Raw genomic sequence first — 23393 nt, forward strand, 5'->3', positions numbered from 1 at the left:
TCATCCGTCCATAATTTGCCGTGTCTGGTCAATGATCTCATCGATAATGTCTTCAACCTTCCCTTCCACGTTGACTCTCAATACGGTCTCTTCTTCCAAGGTCATAGCTCTGATCAAATTGAAAGAACCAAGGCAAGCGAAGCTGGTCATGGTTCTAGGGTCCAGCGGCGTCAACACGGGTAGGTCGTCGTCTTCCTCTTCGCAGAGCGGCACAAAAATGATGCCAATACCGTACTCTCCCACGGTCTTCCTGATAGAATCTTTGTGCCACTGCTGAAGCTCTGGATGAGTGACAACCATCAATGCTGGGTTCGCCTTCCGAAGCTTCTCGTTCTCTGACAAGGCGGCCGCAGGGGGCTTGTTGATGTACTTGGCGGTGGGTGAGACGAAGCTTTTGGTGATGCTTGCCGTAGAGTTGGTAGTATCCGAGAATGACGATGCTGACGCGATTGAGCTGGCGGAACCGCGGCGGCTTGTCGAGGTTGACGACGATCCGCCGAAACCAGAGAAGCCCTCGTTGGCAGGCCGCGACTCCTCGGGAAACAGGAGACCGGTTCTTGTCATCTTGGACAGCCACATGCGCTGGTATCTCGCTTCGTTCGGCCCAAAGCCTTGCTCGTCATCTTTACCTCCAGGAAAACCTTTCTTCGCTCCGACGGTAGCAGCCTTGGCTGAGGTCTCGTGTAAGCTGTCGCCTTGAAAGAGAGGGCAAGAGAGGCCGGCGGCAACTGATTTGGCGATTTGTACTTTTCCTGCCACTGAAGTCGAGGCGATGATGACGATGATGTACTTGGATGGCTTCGTGCTCTCCCGCGGTTCGTCGGACTTGTCGGGCAGACGGTGTAGCATTGCCTGAGGCGTTGGTGGGCGGATTGGATAGTCGGACATTGTGAGTGATCTTGGCTCCGTCGAGTGACTGTGTGAAAGCAGTTGAATAGGCTGATGGTTGTTGGTTGAAGTTGTTTGATAGCTTCCTGTGTGATAAGTGTAGTCGGCCGTCGTAAGCTACCCCGCTTTTGTGTGACCGCGCCGTCGAAGGAAGGGACGGCGCGCGGGAGGATCACATGATTGATGTCATTGGTGACTTTCAATTTAATGCAACGCAGAATCAGTTCTATTGAGCCCAGATATACCATGAAATTCTGTTCATAAGTTGCGCCTATGTCTTTTGATATGCGTAGCGGGGTCCAAACGAACTAAGAACCCTCAGTTCTCGAGGCGCGACGTAGAACGGTTCCGTCGCATCGAAATAATCGTTATAATAATCCTTCGTCATTTGATGCTGCATGGCAGATGAGTGTCAATGGCAATTCCAAGAAAATTATTCAAACAAGTGAAAAGTTATTACCTTCATGATCCATTCCACCGGCTCCGACCTGCCGTTGTTAGTTGTGTGGTCGACTAACATGGAAAATAGGGGTAACTCATTTACCATTTTTCAATCCACGTTATCGTCCCAGGTGAGTCATGAACCTGGTACATCTCAAAGTACATCAACGCAGACTCCCTCTTCAACTTCTCAATAGTTGGCTCCGCGGCCTCCAGGAATCGGGCAACATTTCGCGGTGCGACGTGGACGGTGACGTGGAAAACCGTTGACATGGCTTCTGTATCTCCGAGCGTTTGTTTACCGCAGGTGAGGTGAGGTTGTTTTGTCGGACGAAAGACGTTGTCAAAGCCACCGAGCTATGATCCTGGGGATCTCAAGCTTTATGTAGCACGCAACAATAATCGGCCCCGGACATCCGAGGTCAAGACGGGACCAAGCTCCGATGGTGAAACGTCTGATGTCTTCCCAGTTTCGCTGCCGTATGCCGCTGTTGTATTTACGCACGGTCATAAGCTGACATGATTTTTGATGTCATTCAGCCCTTGTAATGCTCGTTAACCATGAGCATTTAGATAATGAATTGACATTTAACCTAGTTAGCCTCAATAATACAGTCGTCCCTTAGTGGTCCGCTGTAGTTGACGCCCTACTCTCGTAGTCTGAGCTGTAGTGCTTCTCAGCAACATTGTTACGACGCCTTTCACGACCTTCACGTATCGATGCCAGCCATGCGCAGGCAGCGATGATTGTCGTGACCAACAGGATGACGCAAGCAACCACCAGTGTGATGGCACAAGGCCCATATCTCGGCGACAACCTGTACTCCAGTCCGTTCCTTTCTGTGGTTCTTAGGATGATATGGTTCCGCATAGCTTTCCTAATCTTCTCAAAGGTTCCAAAAACACAACCGATAGCGGCAGCAGCGAAGATGAGTGACAGTGCCGACAAGACCGTCGTGACGAGAGGCGTAACCCTGTTGCGTTTGACGACACCGATCGCGCTTGATATCATCGCCAGTCCGGCAATAGCTGTCGCGACCGCGGGGAGTGCAAATCCGGGCGTGAGGTCTCTCATGCCTCTCGTCTTGATCGACGAACCGAAATCCGATGGTGTAATGTTGCTCAATATCTCGGTAGGGTCGTAGCCTGGACCATTGACTTTGACACACCCTTCCTGGAATCGGATCCTTGACTGATCGTTAGATACCAAATTCTCTCACTGCTCGATGAGGGAGGAAAGGGGGAACTAGTGTAGTTCTGGAGTAAAGCTCACATTGGCGTATACGTGCTTTGGCAATAACCCCAAAGTCCAAAGTCGACTCTAATTTCTGAACGTAGTTCGCGGTTGATTCTTCGACCAACATCGACTGTGAACACTGGCAGGCTGGTGTTTGGGATTGAAACGCAAGAGACGACGAGGAGGGCGAATGACACCACCAGAGCCGCCGCTCCGACCGCGTTCAGAAGCCGCGATAACATGCTTACTCTGCTTCGACGACTGATACTGGTAGCAAAGATTGCTTAAGAGTTTCGAAAGTATTCGGTCTTTCTGATTGAATGAGGAGTACAAGCGACCACCACAATAACCACAAACTGTAAATGACTGTGGCTTTATACTGCAGAGGACATTAGAGTGAAAGAGTCTGAGACGCATCGCGCCCGAGGACAAGCTCAGCTACAAAATACACTCATACAAGCAGGGCGACAATTATGCCACGATCGTACGTGTGGCAGTCTTTACGTCGCGCAAACGGAGAGCCCTTTTGGTATTTGGCTAGAAATCTGACGTCAAGCAAAGCTGGGCATCGCCCTGGGTCCAATCGCTGCTGACACATGGGATTTAGAGGATGATCGCCGGCTGTCAGCTTTCTCACTCAGGAAGGTCTACCTCAAAGGGCCTCGATCGACCGCAGCTGGGATCAGCTTTCGTTGGAGTAGGATCATCACATGTTCAGCTGGCTACTTTACCATTGATGGGAGAGGGCGTATTTCAGCATGCTGGATTGGATTCGTTCTGTTTTATCCCACGATGGCGATTGGTATTTCGCGAGCGGCAGCCGCACTTTGGCGACGTCACTAAGAAGATCTCGACACTAGCACATTTCAGGCACCAGCTCTTCTCATTCGATCGTTTCCGAAGCATGCACACTCAACTCTGGTTCACAAATACCCAACAAAGCCATTTGCTGGTTCGGACTTGTCACTCAGTGCGGGGCAATCTCTGTGTAACACATGGCCATGTTCAACGACGTACTTTGAATTCCAGTATTGGGGTATCTTATCTACTACTGCTCACACCACCTGAGACACCGTCGAGCGGCTGTGTTCCTCCACGACCTCCCTGAAGATCTGGTTCTTCTTCGCCACGTCGGCGGAACCACTGCGGTCGCCGAACACTTCGTCCATCTGCTCCAGCGTCTTGCCCATGGTCTCCGGAACGCAGAACCAAACCCATACGAGGGACAGCAGGCAGAAGACGGCGAAGAAGACGTAGGTTCCGAAACCTGTGTTTTGGATGAGCGGAGGGGTGATGAGACCGATGATGAAGTTGTTGATCCAGTCTGCGTGGTTGTTAGTATCTGACCTGAGCTATTTTTCTGTGGGAAGTTTGGCGACTTACTGGAACACGTGGAGAGGGCGACACCCTTGGCGCGCAACGAGGAAGGGAAGACTTCGGAAGGCAAGGCCCAGGGGATAGGTCCCCAACTGGCTCCGAACACAAACATGACTGCACGTTTTGGTTAGCGATAGTTGATGGTTGCCAAAGACTTGAGTACTCACAAATCATCAAAAAGACGACACTGACCCATCCCTGGGTTTGGTAGCTCGGCCAGTCATGGGAGTAGACGCCAACCAGACCAGCAATAACCGTGTGAGAGATGGTCATGCCAACGCTACCAATCAGGAGAATCGACCGACGACCGAAGCGATCCATAGTCCACAAACTCGGAAGCACACCGATGAGTTGCACGACGTTAAGAACACCGGACATGACGAGCTGCATGTTACGATCCAAGCCCATGGTCTCGAAGAGAGTGGGGGAGTAGTAAATCAAGGCGTTGATGCCAACGAATTGTTGGAAGAACTGTGGGATGAATTAGTCACATAATTCTTGAATTCTCAGCAGGTTTACGTGAGAGGCTTACCATGAGCAAGACTCCGACCTGGGTTCGCTTCCAGCATCCAGCCTTGAAGCAGTCCGTCCACGACACCACCTCCAGCTTGAAGCTGCTCGCAAGGTCTTTGTTTCCGACGAGGTTGGGATGACGTTCGGCCGATACGGAGGTTTGGAAACGGGCCTCGGCGATGATTTCCATCCATTCGCGACGAACTCGGGGATCGGTATCGGGAAGCGTGCGGAGCTTGGAGAGGTTGTGGAGAGCCTCTTCCTCGCGGCCCTTGGACGCGAGCCATCGCGGAGAGTACGGGAGGAACACGGCGCCGAAGCCGAGGAGGAGACCCGGGATGATCTGGATGAGGAAAGGCAGCTGCCAGGACCAGTGATTTGGGATGCTCTTGGTGCCATACTAAACGTACTTGTGAGCTAACATATACATAAGAGAGAAGAGGTTTGGGCTTACAGTGATCCAGAATGACACGACAATTCCGACCACAATGGAGAGCTGCTCGAAGACGAGAAGAGAGCCACGGATCTCAGGAGGCGAGATTTCGGAGATGTAGAGGGGAACAACCATTGAGAGCCTGTCCTGGTCAGATCAAGTCTGAATAGTTGAGAGAGGGTGTACTCACATGCCGATTCCCAGACCACCGATGAAGCGTCCACCGACCAGCATGTCGTAGTTCAGCGCCGATGTCTGGATGGCTGAGCCGATGGTAAAGACCACAACGGCAACCATGATGGAACGCTTGCGAGAAAGCCAATCGGCAATCCATCCCTGGTTGAGAGCACCGATGAAGGCACCGAGAGTGATCATAGCCGTCATCAAACCCTTCTTGAACCCGGAGCCGGCGGCATGGTCGGAGACTTCGGGGAAGCGTTCGAGAAACTGGTCCATCACCAGCGTGACGGAAATTACACCTTGGTCATAACCGAACAGCAACCCTCCAATTGCGGAGAAAGCTGCGCACATAGCTACATAGTGGGAGGCGAAGATACCACGAAAACCTATGAGGAGTCAATGGTTGTACGAGAGATGTTGTGAGAAAGGAGTCGATGTACCTGAAGGTCCGTAAGGCTCGAGGGACGCATCAGACAGGACTGTCTCCTGTTGTTCTGTGGAGACGCCATAGTTGGTCGATGTCTTCTCCACGTCGGAGGCGGATGGTGAACGATGACCCATCTTGAACCGCAATGCTTATCGGATCTATGAGACTGTTGGTTAGTTCACGACGGTTCAACGTGGTGTTGACATGAAACGACACCCTGACTAAGCCGGGCGTCGTATCTGGGGAGGCCGGTTTGGGACGAACTCACTTGGGATGGGCAGTACCTTGAGAGACGGGTGTGCAACCAAGTGATCAGTGTTGCAACGTGTGGTCAATGTGCCGGTCTATAAACCGAGAAACGAAGATGAGGGTATCAAAAAAAAACAGATGAGAAGAGACTTGAGGTCGCACTCGACTGAATCACAAAAGACCAACTTCAACTTCAAACAACGGCACAGCGAAGTCTTTATAGACTTCTCCAAATCTAGACTACCCCAACCCGGCTCCCCCATCCTTGGCTATGCCAACCCAGCACTGCTGGTCCCGAGGACGCCCGTTCAATTCACGACATCGAAGGGGGTCAAGAATGGCGACCCACAACGCTTGGAAGGCCGTAGATGCTCGTTGACACAAGAGCTGTGGGAATAGCCGCGACGACCAATGACCGGGCGCTAGTTGGTCAAGGAACGGCGAGCCGCTAATTAAATCGTGGGGGAGGCCAAAAGAGGCAAAGAGGGTTTCTGGGGAATTGGGGAATCCGTGTCACACACACACACACATCCTCTCCGCATATTCACCACGCTGTCAACGTCAAAGGCGGCCATCAGTCCGGGCGAGAATAGGACCGGGGTTATGCCCGCGGCAGTTTGGGAAGAACTTGGCAGCAGCTGGGAACGCGAGGCAAGTTGCAATTCGATCCAATGTCGTTGAGAACGTGTTCGAGGTGGAATCAAGGCCGATGACAGTGCTTGACGTGCGATCCTTGTCGGCGTTGGAGTAGCCCGTTAATGGAGCACCCGGGCGGGACTGTAGAAGAGCATCGAAGACGAAGAGCCGTGAGTGGTCTGATGCCCCAACTTCCAACGGGCTCTTCGATAAGAACCCATGTTTCCATTCAACACCAAGGGGTGGTCGTTGGAAGATTCTCGCAATGAGTTGCCCGTGGGGATGGACGGGTTCGGTGGGTATTTGGGCGGCGTCTTCGAAGTCTCGAGGAGGCTCGAAAAGCTCCGGAATCTGGCCGTGGAACGCTCCACATTGAACGGGGGATGGCCCGGGGTGGTGGTTGGTTGACATCGTCTCTGTTGACGCGAGTCAGGGGTATTCGCGCTTTTACGGCTGGAACCTGCATTAACATCTTCGTCATAGGCATGGGGGGTTCAAGGAACATTGGGACGCGGTAATTCGAGCCGGTGTGAGCTTCTCACCGCGTGAACTGTGAGGAGGGGCCGCGCGCGCCCGGGCTAGGAACTTTTTTCCTTTTCCAACGAGCCCGAGCAGATCTCTCCGATGCGGCTATTTCCCATTATTACGAACCGGGAAATGCTTTTATCCTCCGACTTTCCCTTGGTCACCGCAATCGTCTCATTTTCACGAAAAGACGTGCGATTGAGGACGCCAAAGACGGGGTGAAGGGTCAAATCATGTCGACGACATGTCTGGTACGTTTCCCCCTTATTCTTCAACCCGTTTACCCCAGATTGTCATCCCGCAAAGTCTACTTTACCCCGGATTTCGTCTAAGCAGTCTGGAGTCTGGCGTTTTTGTGATGGAGAAAGAAATCAATTGATTGCTGACTTATCCGGGGGCGCACCTCTTCTGCTGCGTGCCGAGATGGGTAAAAACGGCGATCTGAAGATTGGATCTCCTTCGGAAATTCAAACCTCATTCAGCATCACACACATTGAAACCCACCTCCCACGCAACAGAAGAGCCCTTGAGCCCCCAACACTGCCAAAAACAGACTTGCAAACGGCAGCATCTCAAATGCGCGTGGAGCACAGATGACGCCGCTCCCGCTGGTCCGCCGCCGCCGTCGACCTCCTCCCGGCCCGACAGCACCTTGACTTCATGTATTCGATGCAGGGCGACTGGCAAGGAGTGCATCCCGGCCCCCGCCATTCGATTCAAGCACTCGACCGAGTAAGCTACGGGAACTCCAGGCCCCACGTTCGCGCGGGCTCCGTGACCGACGTGCGACTTTCCTGTTGCAGGTTTTCTTCTTTTCTGGAGACCCTCTCTGGCGTTATCGTCGGCCGTGTTATTGTCACGAGGGGCGCCGCATTGGTACTGCGTTATTATTTTGCGGGAACAGATCGCTGATCTATTCGTCGTTATCAGGGCGCCGAGCGCAGTAGGGAACACTTGGGTGCGTTACCCGCGGCGTTGTAAGTTGTCCGTGAGTTTCCGTATCTTGGATCTCGGTGTCTTGGCAGATATGCTCGAGACTGGAGATTTGTCGTGCTCGCTTCCATTTACCGCGTGCGTACGTATTGGGATGAGTTGTTCATCGTTAACCGGGTCTCTTGAGTCTTGATAGTCCACTTCGTCGATGAGACGCAGGAACTTGAAGCCCTCTATTGGTCAGAGACTGGGAATTCGCCATCGGGGAGACACTCTCTTCCTGCAGTTGAAGAATGTCCGGCTGCAGAGTCAACTCCTCCGCACAGCCTTCCTCGGTCCCTTCATCGTGTCGTCAACGAGGACCAGTCTGCAACAATTAGTCCTTTCAGCCAGCCCAGCTCAACCCCAGCCGCGGCCGGGAAAGATGCCCAAACTCCTGTACCGTTGCCTACGACTTACAGCTCGATACCTCCGGGCTCGACCCTCGGGCTAGCTAACTATGAACACCACGGAGACGTTGTGTTTCCATTTACCCAACCACACGAAGTGAGGTTGATGAAGTATTACCTAGAATACATGTGCACATGGGTTAGTCGCGTCTCATTAGCACCAACTCAGTCCCGTGAACTTGACATTTCTCCAGTTCGACCTCTGTGACGCCCGCCGCCATTTCGCCATCGTCGTCCCCCAAAGAGCAATAACCTGCCCGACCCTCCTCAACGCGATCTTCGCCCTCTCCTCCCGCCACCTCAGCCTCCACGACCAATACGACCCCTACGCCTCGGACCGCTACCACCAAGAATGCCTCAAACAGCTCACCACCATCTCCAACGACTCCTCCGCCCTCACGAATGACGACCTCCTCGCCGCCACCATCCTCCTCCGCACCCTCGAGGAGCTCGACGTGCCCCTGATCGGCACCGACCACGAGGGCCACCTCCTGGGCATCCAGCTCTTCATGAACACCCAGAACGCGTCCTCCACGCCGCCGAGCCCCCTGCGGCAGGCCTCGTTCTGGGTCGGGCTCAGGCAGGAGATCACGATGGCGTTCGCCACGCAGCGTCCGATCAAGGTCAAGGTGGACCACCTCTTCATCGACCGCTCCTTCTCGCCGGCCGACGACGACTGCTGGGCGAACCGGATTGTCGTGCACTGCGCCGAGGTGGTGCAGTTCTGCTTTGGCGAGGTCGAGAATAGGAAGAGCGAGTATCAGAGGCTTGTCGAGTATGACCATAACTGGTTGCGCGCGAGGCCGTTGTCGTGGCTGCCGATTGCGTACAGCGAGCCGGATCCCGCGGCGGACCAGGCGTTTCCCCGGATCTTTTATATCAACCACGCTGTCGGTAAGTTACCCCTCGAAGAGTTGTCTAAGAGAGGCACTTGCTGAGCATCCGTAAGTAATCGGAAACGTACACGGCACCCTAGCTCGAGCACTTCTGATGTGTCACGACGAGAGCATCCCTCGAATAGGCCCCGGCCGAAGGATAGCCAGACAGAAACTTGATGTAAGCCACGACCCTCCTATCATTACAATATAACACACGAGGTCTCTAACCAGATTTTACAGAACGACATCAGAACGCAGGTCAGAGAACTCTGCGGCACAGCCCTCTCCAACAAGGACACCATCCCAGCCATGTTCACAGCCTGCATGGGCGTAACGGCCTGCGGAGACAGATTCACAGATCACGCCGAACAAAAAGCTCTTCTCGATATCCTAGTCAAGACGGATGTACATCACATGTGGCCGACGGCATCGGCTCAGTCGCACCTGAAGCGGGCATGGGGTTGGGAAGACGATTCATGAGAATATTGAGTTGCAAAGACATTAAGACAATTCAGAAGTGGGAATCCACTGGAGACAACTTTAATCAAACTCTACCCAATATTCCTGGCTGAAATAAAGTCTGCATAGCCAACGTGACTTGTTTTCTCAGTTACCAGTCGTATCAGGATTTGCACCGCCCATCCCTCGTGACAGTGTTCCCAACAACAATAGTCCCGAGTCCGAGTTCGTCGGTGAGACTAACCGCAACTTCTCCAAACTAACCAACTCAACCCCGGAATTCGTATCCCCAGACACCCCGGATCCCACAGATGAGGGGGAATGGAGGGGCGATGCAGTTCCAGATGAGCGGATCCAATATTTCGGGGGGGTGACGTGCGGAGAAAAGACGAGATCAAGATCAAGTCTCAGCTCTCGACATATGCACGTTAATCTAACAGGTAAGGTAGACCTACGTCAAAGTCTCATCACAGCGTTTCCTTTCTAGTCTCGGTTTAGACCGTTGGGGTAAGAGTCCCATCTTCGTTGCGAATGTCATCCATGGCACAGATCGGGCGAAATTGCCGTCTTCACCCATAAGAAATCGGGGCAACTTTCCCCGACAAACACCACCGACCAATCCCCGACATCGCTTTACGCATCGCCGTAACCCCCACCTACCTCTTCCGGAATTCCAGGCAAATTATTTCGAGAATAAGGGTCCTGTCGAGGCCGGCCGGTCTGGGTTTCGCCTCATGCCAATTTTAAGCCTCCTCCAACTCCACGTCTCCAATTTCTCCAAGTCGCCAAGTGGGATGCCGCTCACCAAAGAGCTTCTTGCGTACGCGCTTCCGCTTGCCATAGGCCAATTCGAGTCCACGAGGCATGGGAGAACTGGGCTCGTTTGACGTGTTTTGGAAGGATACCTTCTCTGTTGCTGGCTGGCGTCGGTGGCGGACGCCCCACGATATGAGACATATCATGCCGGAAACCGGATTCCGATCACGCCCCGAGCATGGATGAAAGCTCGACCGCCTGCGCTCCAAAGAAGAAAAACGGTGAGGCCTGCATGGGAAAGGAGAGACAGTATATAATGCGCCCAGCCGGCTGCTTCTGCAGCTGCTCGAGAGGCGTCCAGCGGAACCCGTAGAAAGAGACAAAGCAGAGTCCCGTTCCAGCCGTTCTCTTTGTGATACCCCAGACCACCCACCCCTCCGGCCTCACCTTTTCGACCTTCGCGCTTCGCCAGCGTCCCGAACGACTGCCGCCAAAGCGAGACTCAAAAGTCTCAGTCATCCCACCGTCCCTACCCGGTCCTTTCACATTCCTCAGTCGACGACACACACAATGTCAACACAGAAGCTGAGAGTAGGCGTCGCCGGCCTCGGGCGCATGGGCAAACGCCACGCCCTGAACTTCCACCAGAACGTCCCCCGCGCGACCCTCGTCGCCGTCTCCTCCCCGGACGCCGCCGAGCGCCAATGGGCCTCCGAGAACCTCGCCCCCCATGGCGTCGCCGTCTACGAGTCCTACGACGGCATGGTCGCGCACAAGGGCCTCGAGGCCGTCTGCGTCGCCTCCGCGACCGCGGTACACGCCGAGCAGGCCATCAAGGCCATCGAGGCGGGGAAGCACGTCCTGTGTGAGAAGCCGCTGGGCACGACGGTCGAAGTGGTAAGTCATTGGTGTCCTTGTCCTTCAGTGAGTCGAGCTCGGCGAAAGTGGTATGCTGACTGTGATACCGTGATAGTCCCAAACAGTCGTCGACGCAGCCGCCAAACGGCCCGATCTCAAGGTGATGTGCGGTTTCTCCCGCCGCTTCGACGCCTCCTACCGCGACGCCCACGCCAAGATGCAACAAGGCCTCATCGGCCGCCCCGCCGTGCTGCGCAGCCAGACGTGTGACGTGCTGGACCCGACGGGCTTCTTCGTCGCCTACGCGCAGTTCTCCGGCGGCATCTTTGTGGACTGCAGCATCCACGACATCGACCTCGCGCTGTGGTTCTTCGACGAGGAGAAGTCAAAGGTCAAGTCGGTGCACGCGGTGGGCATCACGGCAGTCGAGCCGGACCTGCGCAAGCACAACGACCGCGACAACGCCGTCGGCACGGTCGAGTTCTACGATGGTCGCATCGCGTATCTGTATGCTTCGCGCATGATGGCTGCTGGCCAGGAGGATTCGACAGAGGTCATCGGTACCAAGGGGAAGCTGACGGTGAATATTCTCCCGGCGGAGAACCACGTGCGCATTTACCAGCCTGGAGGAATCCGGCAGGAGCTGCCGCAGACGTACTGGGATAGGTTCAGGGCGGCTTTCACGACGGAGGCCATCGAGTTCACCGAGAGCGTGCTGGAGGATAAGCCTGTGCCGGTCAAGCTGACGACTGCTGTGGCGGCTGTCAAGATTGGCGCTGCTCTGCAAGAGTCGATGATTAAGGGACAGAAAATCTGGTTTGACGAGAACGGAAACCGTACTGAAAGAGCTCAGTTGTAATCTACTCCCAAGGTCAATTGAGCCATGTGTTCTTGGTCTACCTACTGGAACTGTGGGTTCTCTGCACAAGATTGATACCCATCTGCCTCCAATGTCCGATTCTTTACTGCAAATATGACAACGCGATCTTGCCCGTCCAGGAAACATCTGTCGTTCAGAGCTCATCGAATCGGATTCTTGTTCCGTAATACGTCGTACAACGATGTCGAATTCGGTTTCGCCATCGCGTAATCGTACTCCTCGGTCACCTGACCGTCAACCTCAGAACTCGGTATTTCGCAATGCTTCATAATGGGCGGTATCGTTCTTTAAGAAGGATTGCAAGCGATCGGAGCCTCATCAGTGCGGCTCCCCAACTGAGATCTCGCGTGGTTTCGACCGGATGATGCGAAGGTATCTATGCGTTGTTAGCAATCATCGAATAAAATTTGAATATCTACGAAACCGAGACGAGTGGTAAAAGGGTCTACGCACCACCAGAAATCAAATGCTTTCTGAGGCTTACCAGATGTCTCAACGTGGAGGCGGCCCTTCTCCACCTGCCGGGTTGTCTTGCGATCAAGTATCGGACGTTGCTCAGCCGGCTCCGGACAGGGCGCAGGGTGTTGAACTGGGACTGCGTATGCGGAAGGCAAGGTGCGGGGACGCGAGGCGGTTGTGGAGGTGTTGGTGTAACTCTCCTGGACCCCCGTGGAAACCCGAGGCTCTTGAAAGATAGAGCTGCTGGGGTTTTTCATGCCACTTCGTCCAGCAGGAGGAGCGTAGTCGCTCGTCTGGTCATGGTGGAGCTGCTTGCTGCTGAAGTGATAGCTGCCGGTACGTTTCTTGAGAGGCTCGACCCCGACTGACTGTTCCTCCTCAAGTCTAGTCGTAGCCTTGGCGGTGTACGCAGGAGATGAGTATGCAGAATCATCAGATACCATGGCTCGACTCTTGTTCGCGATCTCGGTTGTGGTCTGCGCCGATCTTTTCGCCATCGTCGTAGCTACCAATGCGTTACGACCACGCTGCTCTGCCTTTGAATGATCCAGGAGAGTTCCCTCGTCGCATGACTCCCACTGTGACGATGTATCGGACACAGAGATGTTACCACCTTCGGACACAAGGGATTCGTCATCAGAGGCGGCCTTGCCGTCGGTAACCGTGGGAGAGAACTTGACCGTCAGAGACTTCTTCCGATTTGCAGCACGTGGTGTAGGGGATAAGGCTCTCTCGCTTCTGAACTCGAACTTGAAAGGCTTTGAGTCTACATTCGGTGATTAGCTGAGCTGTGAGAAAACAACAAGGGCTCTCGGAGATACTGGTATGTAACATACCAATCGCATTACGGGAGCGAGAGCCAAGGAATGGAGTCGATCCGGCATCAACAGTTCGCAGCGAAGGAGAAGCAGGCAGAACTTCCGTGGTATCTGGGCTCTCGATCTTGACATTGATAGTGGCCGCAGCGGTCTGAATATCCTGGGATTGCTTGGTACTCGTGGAGTGTTTCGTCATCGGCGTCTTTGGCATCGTAGTGGGAGTATCGTCGTCGGTCTTTGCAACCTTCATGTTCTCCATTGCTTTGGCAAGTTTCGTCTCGGAGTCATTGGTGATGTGTTCGATCTGCTTGACAGCCGTCGACAAAGTCGCGAAACAGAACTCCGGGCGACCCTTGAGAAACCCGGAGAACTCTGCCTGTTGCAGAAGCATCACCAGGTGAGGAGCAATAGCGGTCTGGAGCTCGCGATGAACTCCCTCCCAGGCTGCGCCCTCCTCGTTCACGATGATGTCCGCAATCATCATGAACTCATCCAACATGTCGACTCTATCCTGCAAGATGTTACCGAGTTCTTCGCCGATTCGGGAGGCCAATTTCTTCTCCAGGGGCGGGACGAGCAAGGTCGCCGAGACCTCGTAGATTGCGAGAAGCTCGACAATCTCGGTTGTGTCCTCCAGAACATCGTCTGCGTTGCATTAGCCTGGGAACGTGTGTAAGCCAGTGGGAAGCAGTCACCTCCGGCGTAGAAGTACTTCAACGTGGCTTCCAGGGCGGGTGCCGGGAACATGTGCTCTTTGAGTGGGATGACTTTGATCCCGTTGTCCTGTGGGTTTTGGTCAGTCATTTGGATATCGCATGTCGTCGCATCGTGAGGCAATCTGAAAGGTAAGCGAAGGGTGACCACGTACCACGGAGGCTTGCTCATCGAGGATGAGGTCGACTAGATCGCTCCTGCCGCGGATGACCTTCTCGTGAAGCTTCCATTCGTTGCTGCCCATGACCAGGCGGATGTCGGTATCCGCATTCTTTCCCCAAAGGCTGCGAAACGATTAGCAGGTGCCATAGGAGATGTTCGACGAATTTCGTACGAGGCCGCGTCGGCATCTGCCATGGTGGAAGCTGAAAGGTGGTTGGCCGGTGTTTCTGTCGCTGACTGGAAGAAAGCGGAAGAGTGATCGAAGGTCGAGGATGAAAGCGACGGCTAAAAAGTAGGTAGCCGACGAAAATTATCGTCTTTGTGTTGGAGGGGAGAAGAAAATGAAAGTTCGGATGACTGGAAGACGACGGGAAGTTGGAAGTTGAAATCCACAGGCAGAAGGTAGGGGCTGTTGTCAGAGTAGGCAGGAGCTGCGGCGGCAAGAGTTCCTTCCTTTATTTAGAAGCCGCAATTTTTTTTTCTTCTTTTCTAATGCTGTGTTATAGTCGTCTTATTTATTTCGGAGCACCATCGTGAAAGCACACAATTACGCACAGAAACTTAGTAATGACAGAGCACCTTGATCTGGATATTGATACTCTATGAAACATAATTCCGAATTCGTCAATCTTTGGTTTTCACAGTCCTGCAAGTAAGACCGAAATCATCCGGTCATCAGATGATAACAACTCCCTTCTAGTCCTGCAGCAAAATCTCCTGCCATAAAGAATCATTCCCAGCTCCGCGCAGCTACCCACAGTACTCCGTTCACTCAGCTTCTAATAGATAGAGATTCGACATCAACAGTGTCGAAAACATCCTCGTCATCATAAATATCGGCGTCGCCATCATCTTCGTCCATCACTTCAGTGACGTTGTCCTCTTCCGCCTCATCACCACCATGAAGGGCCTCTAGCCGATTCACAAACTCGACCTGGAGACGTTTCAAGTAGCTTCGCAGCGCTGAATCGTCCATCTCGGATTGATAGGCTTGCTCCAGCTGCGCATGCAGTTGAATCATCAGCTTGCGTTCGCTGAGAACCTTCCTCGCCTCGGAGCTCTGCTTGTTCTTCATTCTCTGCTCGCGGAGAGACTGAGAAACTTGTTCCGCCTTCTCCAGAAAACGCTCCGGAAAGCCCATGGCCTTTGCGAGGATGATACCGTACAGTTCCTGTTCGAGCTTGCCGGTTTCGACCCTGTAGGTCATTGTCATCTTCGGATCTCCGTTGGCCGAGTTCGACAGGTGGCTTCCGAGGTGGAGATTCAGCACTCCAGGGCGGTCGTTGAGAACCTCCGCTGTCGCGAGTTAGCTATTGACCTCCGAATCTTCCGAGAATAAAATAGCTCACCAAGCTGCGAGAAGTGAGTGGCGAACCAGACCTTGGCTCGGCTTTGTACAAGTGCCTCGGCCATCGCCACGGCAATTGCGAGTCCATCGCGCGCACTCGTAGCTCGGCCCAACTCGTCTATGATGACCATGCTCTTGTTGTCGACGTTTCTGCACGATGTCAGTATGCGAACAGTTTCTTTCGTAATGCTACCTACCCGAGTATGAAGGCCATTTCTCTCATCTCCACGGAGAAAGACGACAAGTTCGCCTCGATGCTGTCATCGGCGGTTACTCGAGCAAAAATGCTGTGAATGACTGGAAAGCTGGCGCTCTCTGCGGGAACGAAACATCCGATCTGAGCGATGATCTGTAGCAAGGAGATACTTTTGATGTAGGTAGACTTCCCACTCATGTTGCAACCCGTAACGACCTGAAAACGGTAGTCATCGCTTGCGTAGTAATCATTAGGTATGTATTCTTGTTTGAGATTCTGTAGTCTATCGTCAGGAAGGCCGAAAAGACAGAGCATAGTTCGACGTACCTTGTCCAGGATGGGATGTCTGGCGTTCTTCAGTGCTAATGTGTCTGTTATCTGCGGCCGTACCCAGTCATTCATCGAACTGACATGCGCAAAAGATGCGAGCATGTCAAGTAAGGCGATAGACTCGCAAATCCGATACAGCGACGTGATTTCAGTCCTGATGCTGTCGATCAGATCCTGAATCACCTTGTCGCACTGCATCGCAACCTCAGAGACAGAGTCCGTGATACGCTGATTGAGCTGTTTCAGGCGTATCGTCATGCATTCGATGTTGCCACGTTTCCTTGTCACGTTGACCAGAACAGGTGGGATCGGACGATCATTGAACTCGACTTCCCGTATTCGAAGGGAGTATCCGCGCTTGTGGTCGTATTGTATCTGGGCAGGGAGGCCAAGTTCGGCTGTGAAATGTCAGATATTTGCTGCTTGGACGTCGGAAACGGCTATTCGCACCATTGAGTAGGTCTACATGATTCTGAACTTCCTCAGTGTTCTCCTTGTAGGCTTGTCGAGCTACATCCAAGAGACCGTTCACACCAGGCTGATGGCAACGGCAGTCAGCGGCTTGGAAGACCAAAAAATACAGTGGAATCTTACCTTGACTGCAAACGTCCTCTGGTTGCGCAGATCCAACGAGTTCTTGGCGTATCTGACGTCTTCGTGAATAGTCTCGTATATGAGATCTCGGACTGGTGCAATTTTCTCTGGGCGAAAGGGCTCCCGTATCTTCGTTAGGAGGGGAGAGACGGCAGGGCTTAAAGCTTGGTACAGGCCTGACATCGCGTCAACGAATGATTTGACTTTCAGAACATTGTTCATCGACATTTCCGTTGCGGCAACGGATGGTTGATTTGGTATGATGACGAGCTTCTGAAGTTAGACAGTGTACTAATTCAAGGTCGTAGGAAACATACCTGTGTCAACATCTTCTCAATGTCGGGGAATGGACCAAGAGCTGCTGAACGTCAGGAAGAATGCCTTGATGCTTGCAAGAGCCAACATACCACTTCTAACCTCGACGAACATGTCTTGGGATCTGTGAAGTTCCTCCACCGCCTCGTATCTCGGATCAAGGTAAAGGTCTTTCAGCGTACTCGGCTGTAAGAGATTGCTCCGAAGCACTCGGGCGCCCATAGGAGTGCGCGTGTGTCTGAGCAGACCAATTAGGCTATCCTTCGACTTCGGGTTCCGTAGGTTCTGGAGAATCTCGAGGGAGACAATGGTGGATACGTCGATCATCATCGTGTCCTCGCACGGCTGGAATCGAACACGAAGGGAGTTGTGGTAGATCCGCAACGCACATTGGGTTTCCAGATAGCTCATGGCCTACAAACAGTTAGCAAGTTGCAAATATGTACAACAGTGCACTCACAGCGGCAAATGAGCAAGTAGCGTAGAAACTTCCGTTGAGAGCCACCTTGATCGATTCCGAGTCCTCTCGGAAAGCGAACGTGTTGACACGTTCCATGCCTTCCGTCTCGGACCAATGCTTTCTGTCAAGAGAAACGATCTTGGTGCCGGGCATGTTGTCCTCGATATGGCTGTATAAGCGTGACTTTGGATTTGGAGGGCAGCTTGAGCTGACCATCAACACAATCGTTGGCTCCAAGATCTGAAGTTTGTGGATGGTTCGAGTGAAGAACCTGCTGTCCGAGATTTGGCTGAGGATCACCTCGCCGGTGGCTATGTTTATGGATGCCATTCCAACAGAAGGTGTCACCCCACGCGCCTCAGCCAGAGCGCAGACGATCTTGTGATTCTCGCCATCGGGCAGGGGAGTTCGCGATGTCCGTGAGGTTCGGGTGGTGCAGGAAGTGCTCGCACGAGAAACTGTAGACTTGGCGGGCTGAGAGTTATAGGAAGATGGTCCGCTTGTGTAGCCAGTCTGGCTGTTCTCGCCGTAGTAGTCGTAGCTTGGGGTATGTACCACGCCTGGCCTGTGGTCTCGGAAGGAGGACGACTCAGGGGATGGCGTGAAGTAGGTAGAAGTGGAAGGGTCGATGATGGGGTGATGAGATGAACTTGAGAAGTACGGCGATGACCCTCTGGACAGCTCTGGCGTACGGGTCTGTGTCGTGCGGAACGAAGCTACCGACTTCGAGACTGGCGGCCGAAAGGGATCCATGATGGGCAGAGGCGTAGACGTACTCGTAGTCGAAGACGCTTCCTCCAATCTCTCCAGGAGAAGAACAGGATGAGGCTGTCCAGCTCGGATGAATACGACATCTCCAATATAGAGGAAGCCGCGGAAAGAAATGAAGAAAGCCTAGAGGCCAAGTCGTGAAGCTCCAAATGGAAGTCTCGACCAGACATGACAGGCGGACCTGCCCGACTTACACGCAGCAAGCACAGCCGGGGTTGTCCCGGACATGTGGGTCTTAATCAGCACAGACCACGTGAAATCCGCCCCACCTCAGCCACCAATGCGATGACCTGGATGACTCGCAGTGGAGCAACCTCACCGAGGCGGACACGTCTGGAAGAGTTTGCACAGGCTCACCAAGACAATCCACACAGCTTTGCTCTGCGCAGGACCCGAACCGCGTCGCGCCGCGACACCCTCGACACCGAAGAAGGACCCCCCCATCTAGACTACTCACCGACCCGATAGTGGGTGAAGCCATCGCGACTTTTTTTCTGGGGTGACCGTGTCTGGCCTGTGTCTGCCTGCGACCGCCGGGGGCTCCGATCCTGGTCCAAACGCCCAACATGTTCGGCATCCTGGGCGCAGTCAATGTCGACAACAACACCAAGACCTATGGCTCGTTCGAAGAGCTCTTCGCCGCCCTCAAGGCGCGCATGCAGAAGGATGGTTACAAGGTCGTCAAGTCGCGTACCCATCGCAACAAGGTCGGCGGTACCTACGAGAAAGGCAGCGAGGTCGTGCGATGCGATCTCGTTTGCGACCGTGGAGGCCAGCCCTACAAATGCACCGCGACCCAGCTCAAGACTACCACAAAGAAGACCGACTGTCCATGGAAGGCCAAGGCAGTCAATCGCAAGACCATGGGCGCGTGGCTCTTGACCATCATCTGCGATGAACACAACCACGAGCCTAGGACGCCCGACCCGCCGACCGACGAGGAGGATGCAGACGCCGAGGGCGATGCGGATGTCCAGGAAACTTCAGCCCGTGTGTTCCACCCTTCGTTGCTGTATCTCGTCGTTGTATAATACTGACCTTGAACAGTGCCAGAACCGGACAACTCGATCGCCGCTATAGATTCTAATACCTCGACTGCTCTGGCTGTAGCCGGTGTCTCGAACGCCCAGATGCGACTCACGGGCGAGACTTTCCACAACTTCAAGTCGGAGTATCGCAAAATGTCCAAACCCGAGCGCTTCGGCATCATGTCCCAGTTGCAGCTGCGCATAGCGGCGCTCTATGCCATCGAAAACGAGGATCTGCAAAGGCAAGAACGTCAGGCAAGGCAAGAGAGGAAACACCAAGAGATTGAGGACACCCGTCGGAAGTCTCAGAGCGCGCAACAAACACAGCAGACGCAACAAACACAGCAGACGCAACAAACGCAGCAACACCAACAGCAGCAGCAGCAAGCTCAAGGTCAAACCCAACAGCAAACTCAGACCCAGCATCATCAACAACCGCAACAACACCAGCAGCAGCATCAACCGCAACACCAAACACATCCGTCACATCAACAGCATCAACAGCAGCAGGCCCAGAACCATAACCATAATCACAACCACGCTCAAGTGCATAATCAAAACCATAATCGTGCTGCCCAGCAACAGCAGCATCAGATGACCCAGATGTCCCGGGACAGCATGACGGGCATGCCAAAACACCCGTTCGAGCAGCCAGGCCACGATGAGCACGCGCAGTATCGTGACCGGCAGGCCGAGGTGGGCCACCGCCATCAAAGCTTCATGAACATGGCCCGCGAGCACATGGGTAACGCCGTGCAACAAACGCCTGTTCAGCAGACACCTGTTCCGTTGCCGCAGTTCGGCATGCAAGGCGGGCCGGGACCTAATAACCAGGTGTTCCGACACTATAATAACGGACCGGCGAACACTGGCGGTGCATCAGCAGGCGGAGGCACGCCGGCAGTAACCCAGCAGAAGCGCCGAGGTCGACCTAAGAAGACCCCCTTGGATCCGAATCTCGAGGCGAGCATGCACATGAGGTAGGAATCTCCATCCGAGTCTGAACAAGAGGGGGCCGAAGAGGTTTGCAGTTGTGAAGACTGCCAGTGGTTAATGCGGGAGTGGGAAAAAGGCGCGGAGGTTTTATCTGAGTATTTGGAAGCACCGTACGGAGGAATTGGGGCGTTTATATGCACTGGACAGGTGCGAGGCCTGGCCGGACATGGACATGGTCTTCTTTCCTGCGTATTCTTTCTTATCCTCGCGGGAAAAGCACAGTTTTGGGAATGGAGTCGCAGGGATTTGCGCTCCGGAGTCAGTTTGTCGTCCTTTGATTATTCCCTACCTTACCTATCCAGCCGGGGGACGCTGTCGGTGTTCGACATCCGGGCCCCCGTCAGGTCTTAACAGAGATTCGCTCTTCACCCCACCAGTTCCAGATAGCGGCGACCTCCCACCTGGAGTGTGATCCTCGTCGGATTTTAATGTGGAGAACGGTCGCAACCACGGACAAGTTCTCCCCGACGTCCCGTCCTTTTTCAAAATTTCTGCCCCACCATCCCGCATCGCATCCGCCGCCATCGAAATAATTTCACTGCCGTCTTTTGGAGACGCACCAAGGCGGTCAAAACAACACAAAACCACCGACGACGAAAAAATGGCCACGGTAGTCCCCCCGCCGTCGAAGCGCCAGAAGCGCGAGACCCTCGCGAGGACACAGACGCAGCAGGATGTCGACGCCGTTGCGCCCGGCCTCGAGGGCTCCTTCAAGGCCCGTTTCGTCGACGGCGACGGCCAGCAGCTCGCCGAGGTGATCGAGGTGCCCCTCGCCGATGCGTCGGAAAAGAACCTCACTCTGCTCCTCAACACCCTGCAAGGGAAGGTCAGTCGCGACACTCCGTCCTTCTTATACCACTCCAGGTTTCTAATGCGCGAGACTAGGAGAGGGAAGAGTTCCTCCCGTACAAATTCCGCATCCACATCCCCGACACAGACATCATAGTCGACACATACCCCTCGAACCTCCTCGAACTCCTCCGAAGCCATGGCGTCGCGAACCCCTTCGAGACAACAATCACCCTCTCCGCCGAGCCCCAGGCCGTCTTCAAAGTCCAGGCCGTAACGCGCATGGCGCACCGCATCCCGGGCCACGGCGAGGCCATCCTCGCCGCCCAGTTCTCCCCCGAGACGTCCAAACGCCTCGCCACCGGCTCCGGCGACAAGACCGCCAGGATATGGGACACCGAGACCGGAACGCCCAAGTACACCCTCGCCGGACACGCCGGGTGGGTTCTCTGCGTGGCCTGGTCCGCCGACGGACGCCGTCTCGCGACGGGGAGCATGGACAAGTCGGTCCGCCTGTGGAACCCGGACAAGGGCGTCGCCGTCGGCCAGCCGCTCACCGGGCACGCCAAGTGGGTGACCAACATCGCCTGGGAGCCCTACCACCTCTGGCGCGAGGACACCCCGCGCCTCGCCTCCGCCAGCAAGGACGCCACCGTCCGCATCTGGATCGTCAACACCGGCAGGACGGAGCACGTCCTCTCCGGCCACAAGTCCAGCGTCAGCTGCGTCAAATGGGGCGGCACCGGCCTCATCTACACCGCCTCCCACGACAAGACCGTCAAGGTATGGGACGCCGTCCAGGGCACCCTCGTGCACACCCTCTCCTCCCACGCGCACTGGGTCAACCACCTCGCCCTCTCCACCGAGTTCGCCCTCCGCACCGGCTTCTTCGATCACACACCCACTCCCGAAACCGACGACGCGCGCCGGCAAAAGGCCAAGGAACGCTTCGAGAAGGCCGCCAGGGTCCAGGGCAAGGTCGCCGAGCGCCTCGTCTCCGCCAGCGACGACTTCACAATGTACCTCTGGGACCCCTCCGCCGGCACCAAACCCGTCGCGCGCATGCTCGGCCACCAGAAGCAGGTCAACCACGTCACCTTCTCGCCCGACGGCACCCTCATCGCCAGCGCCGGCTGGGACAACCACACCAAGCTCTGGAGCGCCCGCGACGGCAAGTTCATCAACACCCTCCGCGGCCACGTCGCACCCGTCTACCAGTGCGCCTTCTCCGCCGACTCGCGCCTGCTCGTCACGGGGTCCAAGGACACCACGCTCAAGGTGTGGTCGATGGCGACCCACAAGATGGCCGTCGACCTGCCGGGCCACCAGGACGAGGTGTACGCCGTGGACTGGAGTCCGAGGGACGGCGGGCGCGTGGGGAGCGGTGGGAAGGATAAGGCCGTGAGGTTGTGGTGTAACTGAGTGTTTGCTGCGGGCCTTGAGTTTTTTTTTGGGATTTAGAGAGACGGATTAGAGAAAATCAAAAGTATATACCCCCTTTCACCCCGACGGTTTGGAGTATGGACGGTAAGATCACTTGCATTGGCGTGATCGTGAAAGATGCAAGCTGTTTGAGTTGTGATTATATGTACTGCGCATAGCATGCTTCGATGAAGGTCAGGGCACATCTTGACTACGCATTTGCCTTCTGAGAGATCATTTTCTTGGGACCGGGTTATAGGTGGCTATCGGACGGCGCTGAGGTAGCTTCGTCCACGATATTGGATGCGACGGAGGTCTTTCTCGGAGGACACTACCCACTGCTACTCCAGAGCGGGATACTCCCACGAGCCTGTATATGAAAATCGTAATTACGTCGACAAAGCATCTAGATCTGAACGTAGGAGGGGCATGACTACGTGACTTGATTTATTCGTGTATATCGTGATAGTAGAACGCCTCACCATGCCCTTCTCTCGAAACAAAGCTCTCGAAGCTGCATTTGAACACTTCTCTCTCGATTTCCTATCCAGTACGAGACAGAACGCCGGGCAGCACTCTCTCTTCCGCCTGACGCAAGAACACCCATCATTCTTTCCCTTCAATCCCGGCCCGTAAACCGGCTACCTCCCGGCACCCCGCCCCGGGGGCCCCACCCGCGGACTAACGGAGCTGCATCGGGATCCTCGCGGCATCGTGTGTCAGGTGGTCCTCGGCGCAAGTCACACCATGATCTCCTTTCTCCACACCCAAGACCGAGAACCCCTCAAAATATGGATTCATCACGGCGCGGCTGCCTCGGGTGTTCGTCATTGCAACTGGGGAGTCCGGGGAAATCAGGCCTGGTTGGTGAA

General features: G+C 54.6%; 8 protein-coding genes across 8 annotated transcripts; 4 read left to right on the forward strand and 4 right to left on the reverse strand.

Moving 5' to 3' along the window:
- CkaCkLH20_08717 (uncharacterized protein) lies at positions 1 to 888 on the reverse strand (the record flags this gene model as incomplete). The annotated part of the gene is made up of 1 exon (XM_038891432.1): positions 1 to 888. One exon carries the CDS (start codon positions 886 to 888, stop codon positions 1 to 3), a length of 888 nt encoding a protein of 295 aa, XP_038743444.1.
- Positions 889 to 1951: 1063 nt separating this feature from the next.
- CkaCkLH20_08718 (MFS monosaccharide transporter) lies at positions 1952 to 5630 on the reverse strand (the record flags this gene model as incomplete). Its single annotated transcript, XM_038891433.1, has 8 exons — positions 1952 to 2516; positions 3626 to 3890; positions 3950 to 4057; positions 4111 to 4414; positions 4476 to 4856; positions 4911 to 5031; positions 5080 to 5455; positions 5510 to 5630. The coding sequence occupies 8 exons, from the start codon at positions 5628 to 5630 to the stop codon at positions 1952 to 1954; spliced, it is 2241 nt and encodes a 746-aa protein (XP_038743445.1).
- Positions 5631 to 8394: 2764 nt separating this feature from the next.
- CkaCkLH20_08719 (arca-like protein) lies at positions 8395 to 9646 on the forward strand (the record flags this gene model as incomplete). Its single annotated transcript, XM_038891434.1, has 4 exons — positions 8395 to 8427; positions 8483 to 9182; positions 9238 to 9344; positions 9407 to 9646. 4 exons carry the CDS (start codon positions 8395 to 8397, stop codon positions 9644 to 9646), a joined length of 1080 nt encoding a protein of 359 aa, XP_038743446.1.
- A 1305-nt stretch (positions 9647 to 10951) lies between these two features.
- CkaCkLH20_08720 (uncharacterized protein) lies at positions 10952 to 12098 on the forward strand (the record flags this gene model as incomplete). Its single annotated transcript, XM_038891435.1, has 2 exons — positions 10952 to 11278; positions 11355 to 12098. 2 exons carry the CDS (start codon positions 10952 to 10954, stop codon positions 12096 to 12098), a joined length of 1071 nt encoding a protein of 356 aa, XP_038743447.1.
- A 308-nt stretch (positions 12099 to 12406) lies between these two features.
- On the reverse strand, positions 12407 to 14354 carry CkaCkLH20_08721 (uncharacterized protein; the record flags this gene model as incomplete). Its single annotated transcript, XM_038891436.1, has 5 exons — positions 12407 to 12495; positions 12604 to 13344; positions 13415 to 14041; positions 14092 to 14179; positions 14265 to 14354. The coding sequence occupies 5 exons, from the start codon at positions 14352 to 14354 to the stop codon at positions 12407 to 12409; spliced, it is 1635 nt and encodes a 544-aa protein (XP_038743448.1).
- A 690-nt stretch (positions 14355 to 15044) lies between these two features.
- CkaCkLH20_08722 (uncharacterized protein) lies at positions 15045 to 18268 on the reverse strand (the record flags this gene model as incomplete). The annotated part of the gene is made up of 9 exons (XM_038891437.1): positions 15045 to 15568; positions 15622 to 15770; positions 15818 to 16092; positions 16144 to 16544; positions 16597 to 16684; positions 16741 to 17010; positions 17058 to 17098; positions 17148 to 17469; positions 17516 to 18268. The coding sequence occupies 9 exons, from the start codon at positions 18266 to 18268 to the stop codon at positions 15045 to 15047; spliced, it is 2823 nt and encodes a 940-aa protein (XP_038743449.1).
- A 584-nt stretch (positions 18269 to 18852) lies between these two features.
- CkaCkLH20_08723 (uncharacterized protein) lies at positions 18853 to 20298 on the forward strand (the record flags this gene model as incomplete). The annotated part of the gene is made up of 2 exons (XM_038891438.1): positions 18853 to 19276; positions 19334 to 20298. 2 exons carry the CDS (start codon positions 18853 to 18855, stop codon positions 20296 to 20298), a joined length of 1389 nt encoding a protein of 462 aa, XP_038743450.1.
- Positions 20299 to 20911: 613 nt separating this feature from the next.
- CkaCkLH20_08724 (WD repeat protein) lies at positions 20912 to 22521 on the forward strand (the record flags this gene model as incomplete). The annotated part of the gene is made up of 2 exons (XM_038891439.1): positions 20912 to 21136; positions 21196 to 22521. 2 exons carry the CDS (start codon positions 20912 to 20914, stop codon positions 22519 to 22521), a joined length of 1551 nt encoding a protein of 516 aa, XP_038743451.1.
- Between the last annotated feature and the right edge of the window lie 872 nt (positions 22522 to 23393).

Source organism: Colletotrichum karsti (genome assembly GCF_011947395.1).
Source record: "Colletotrichum karsti strain CkLH20 chromosome Unknown Scaffold29, whole genome shotgun sequence".
In the NCBI taxonomy this organism is placed as follows: domain Eukaryota; kingdom Fungi; phylum Ascomycota; class Sordariomycetes; order Glomerellales; family Glomerellaceae; genus Colletotrichum; species Colletotrichum karsti.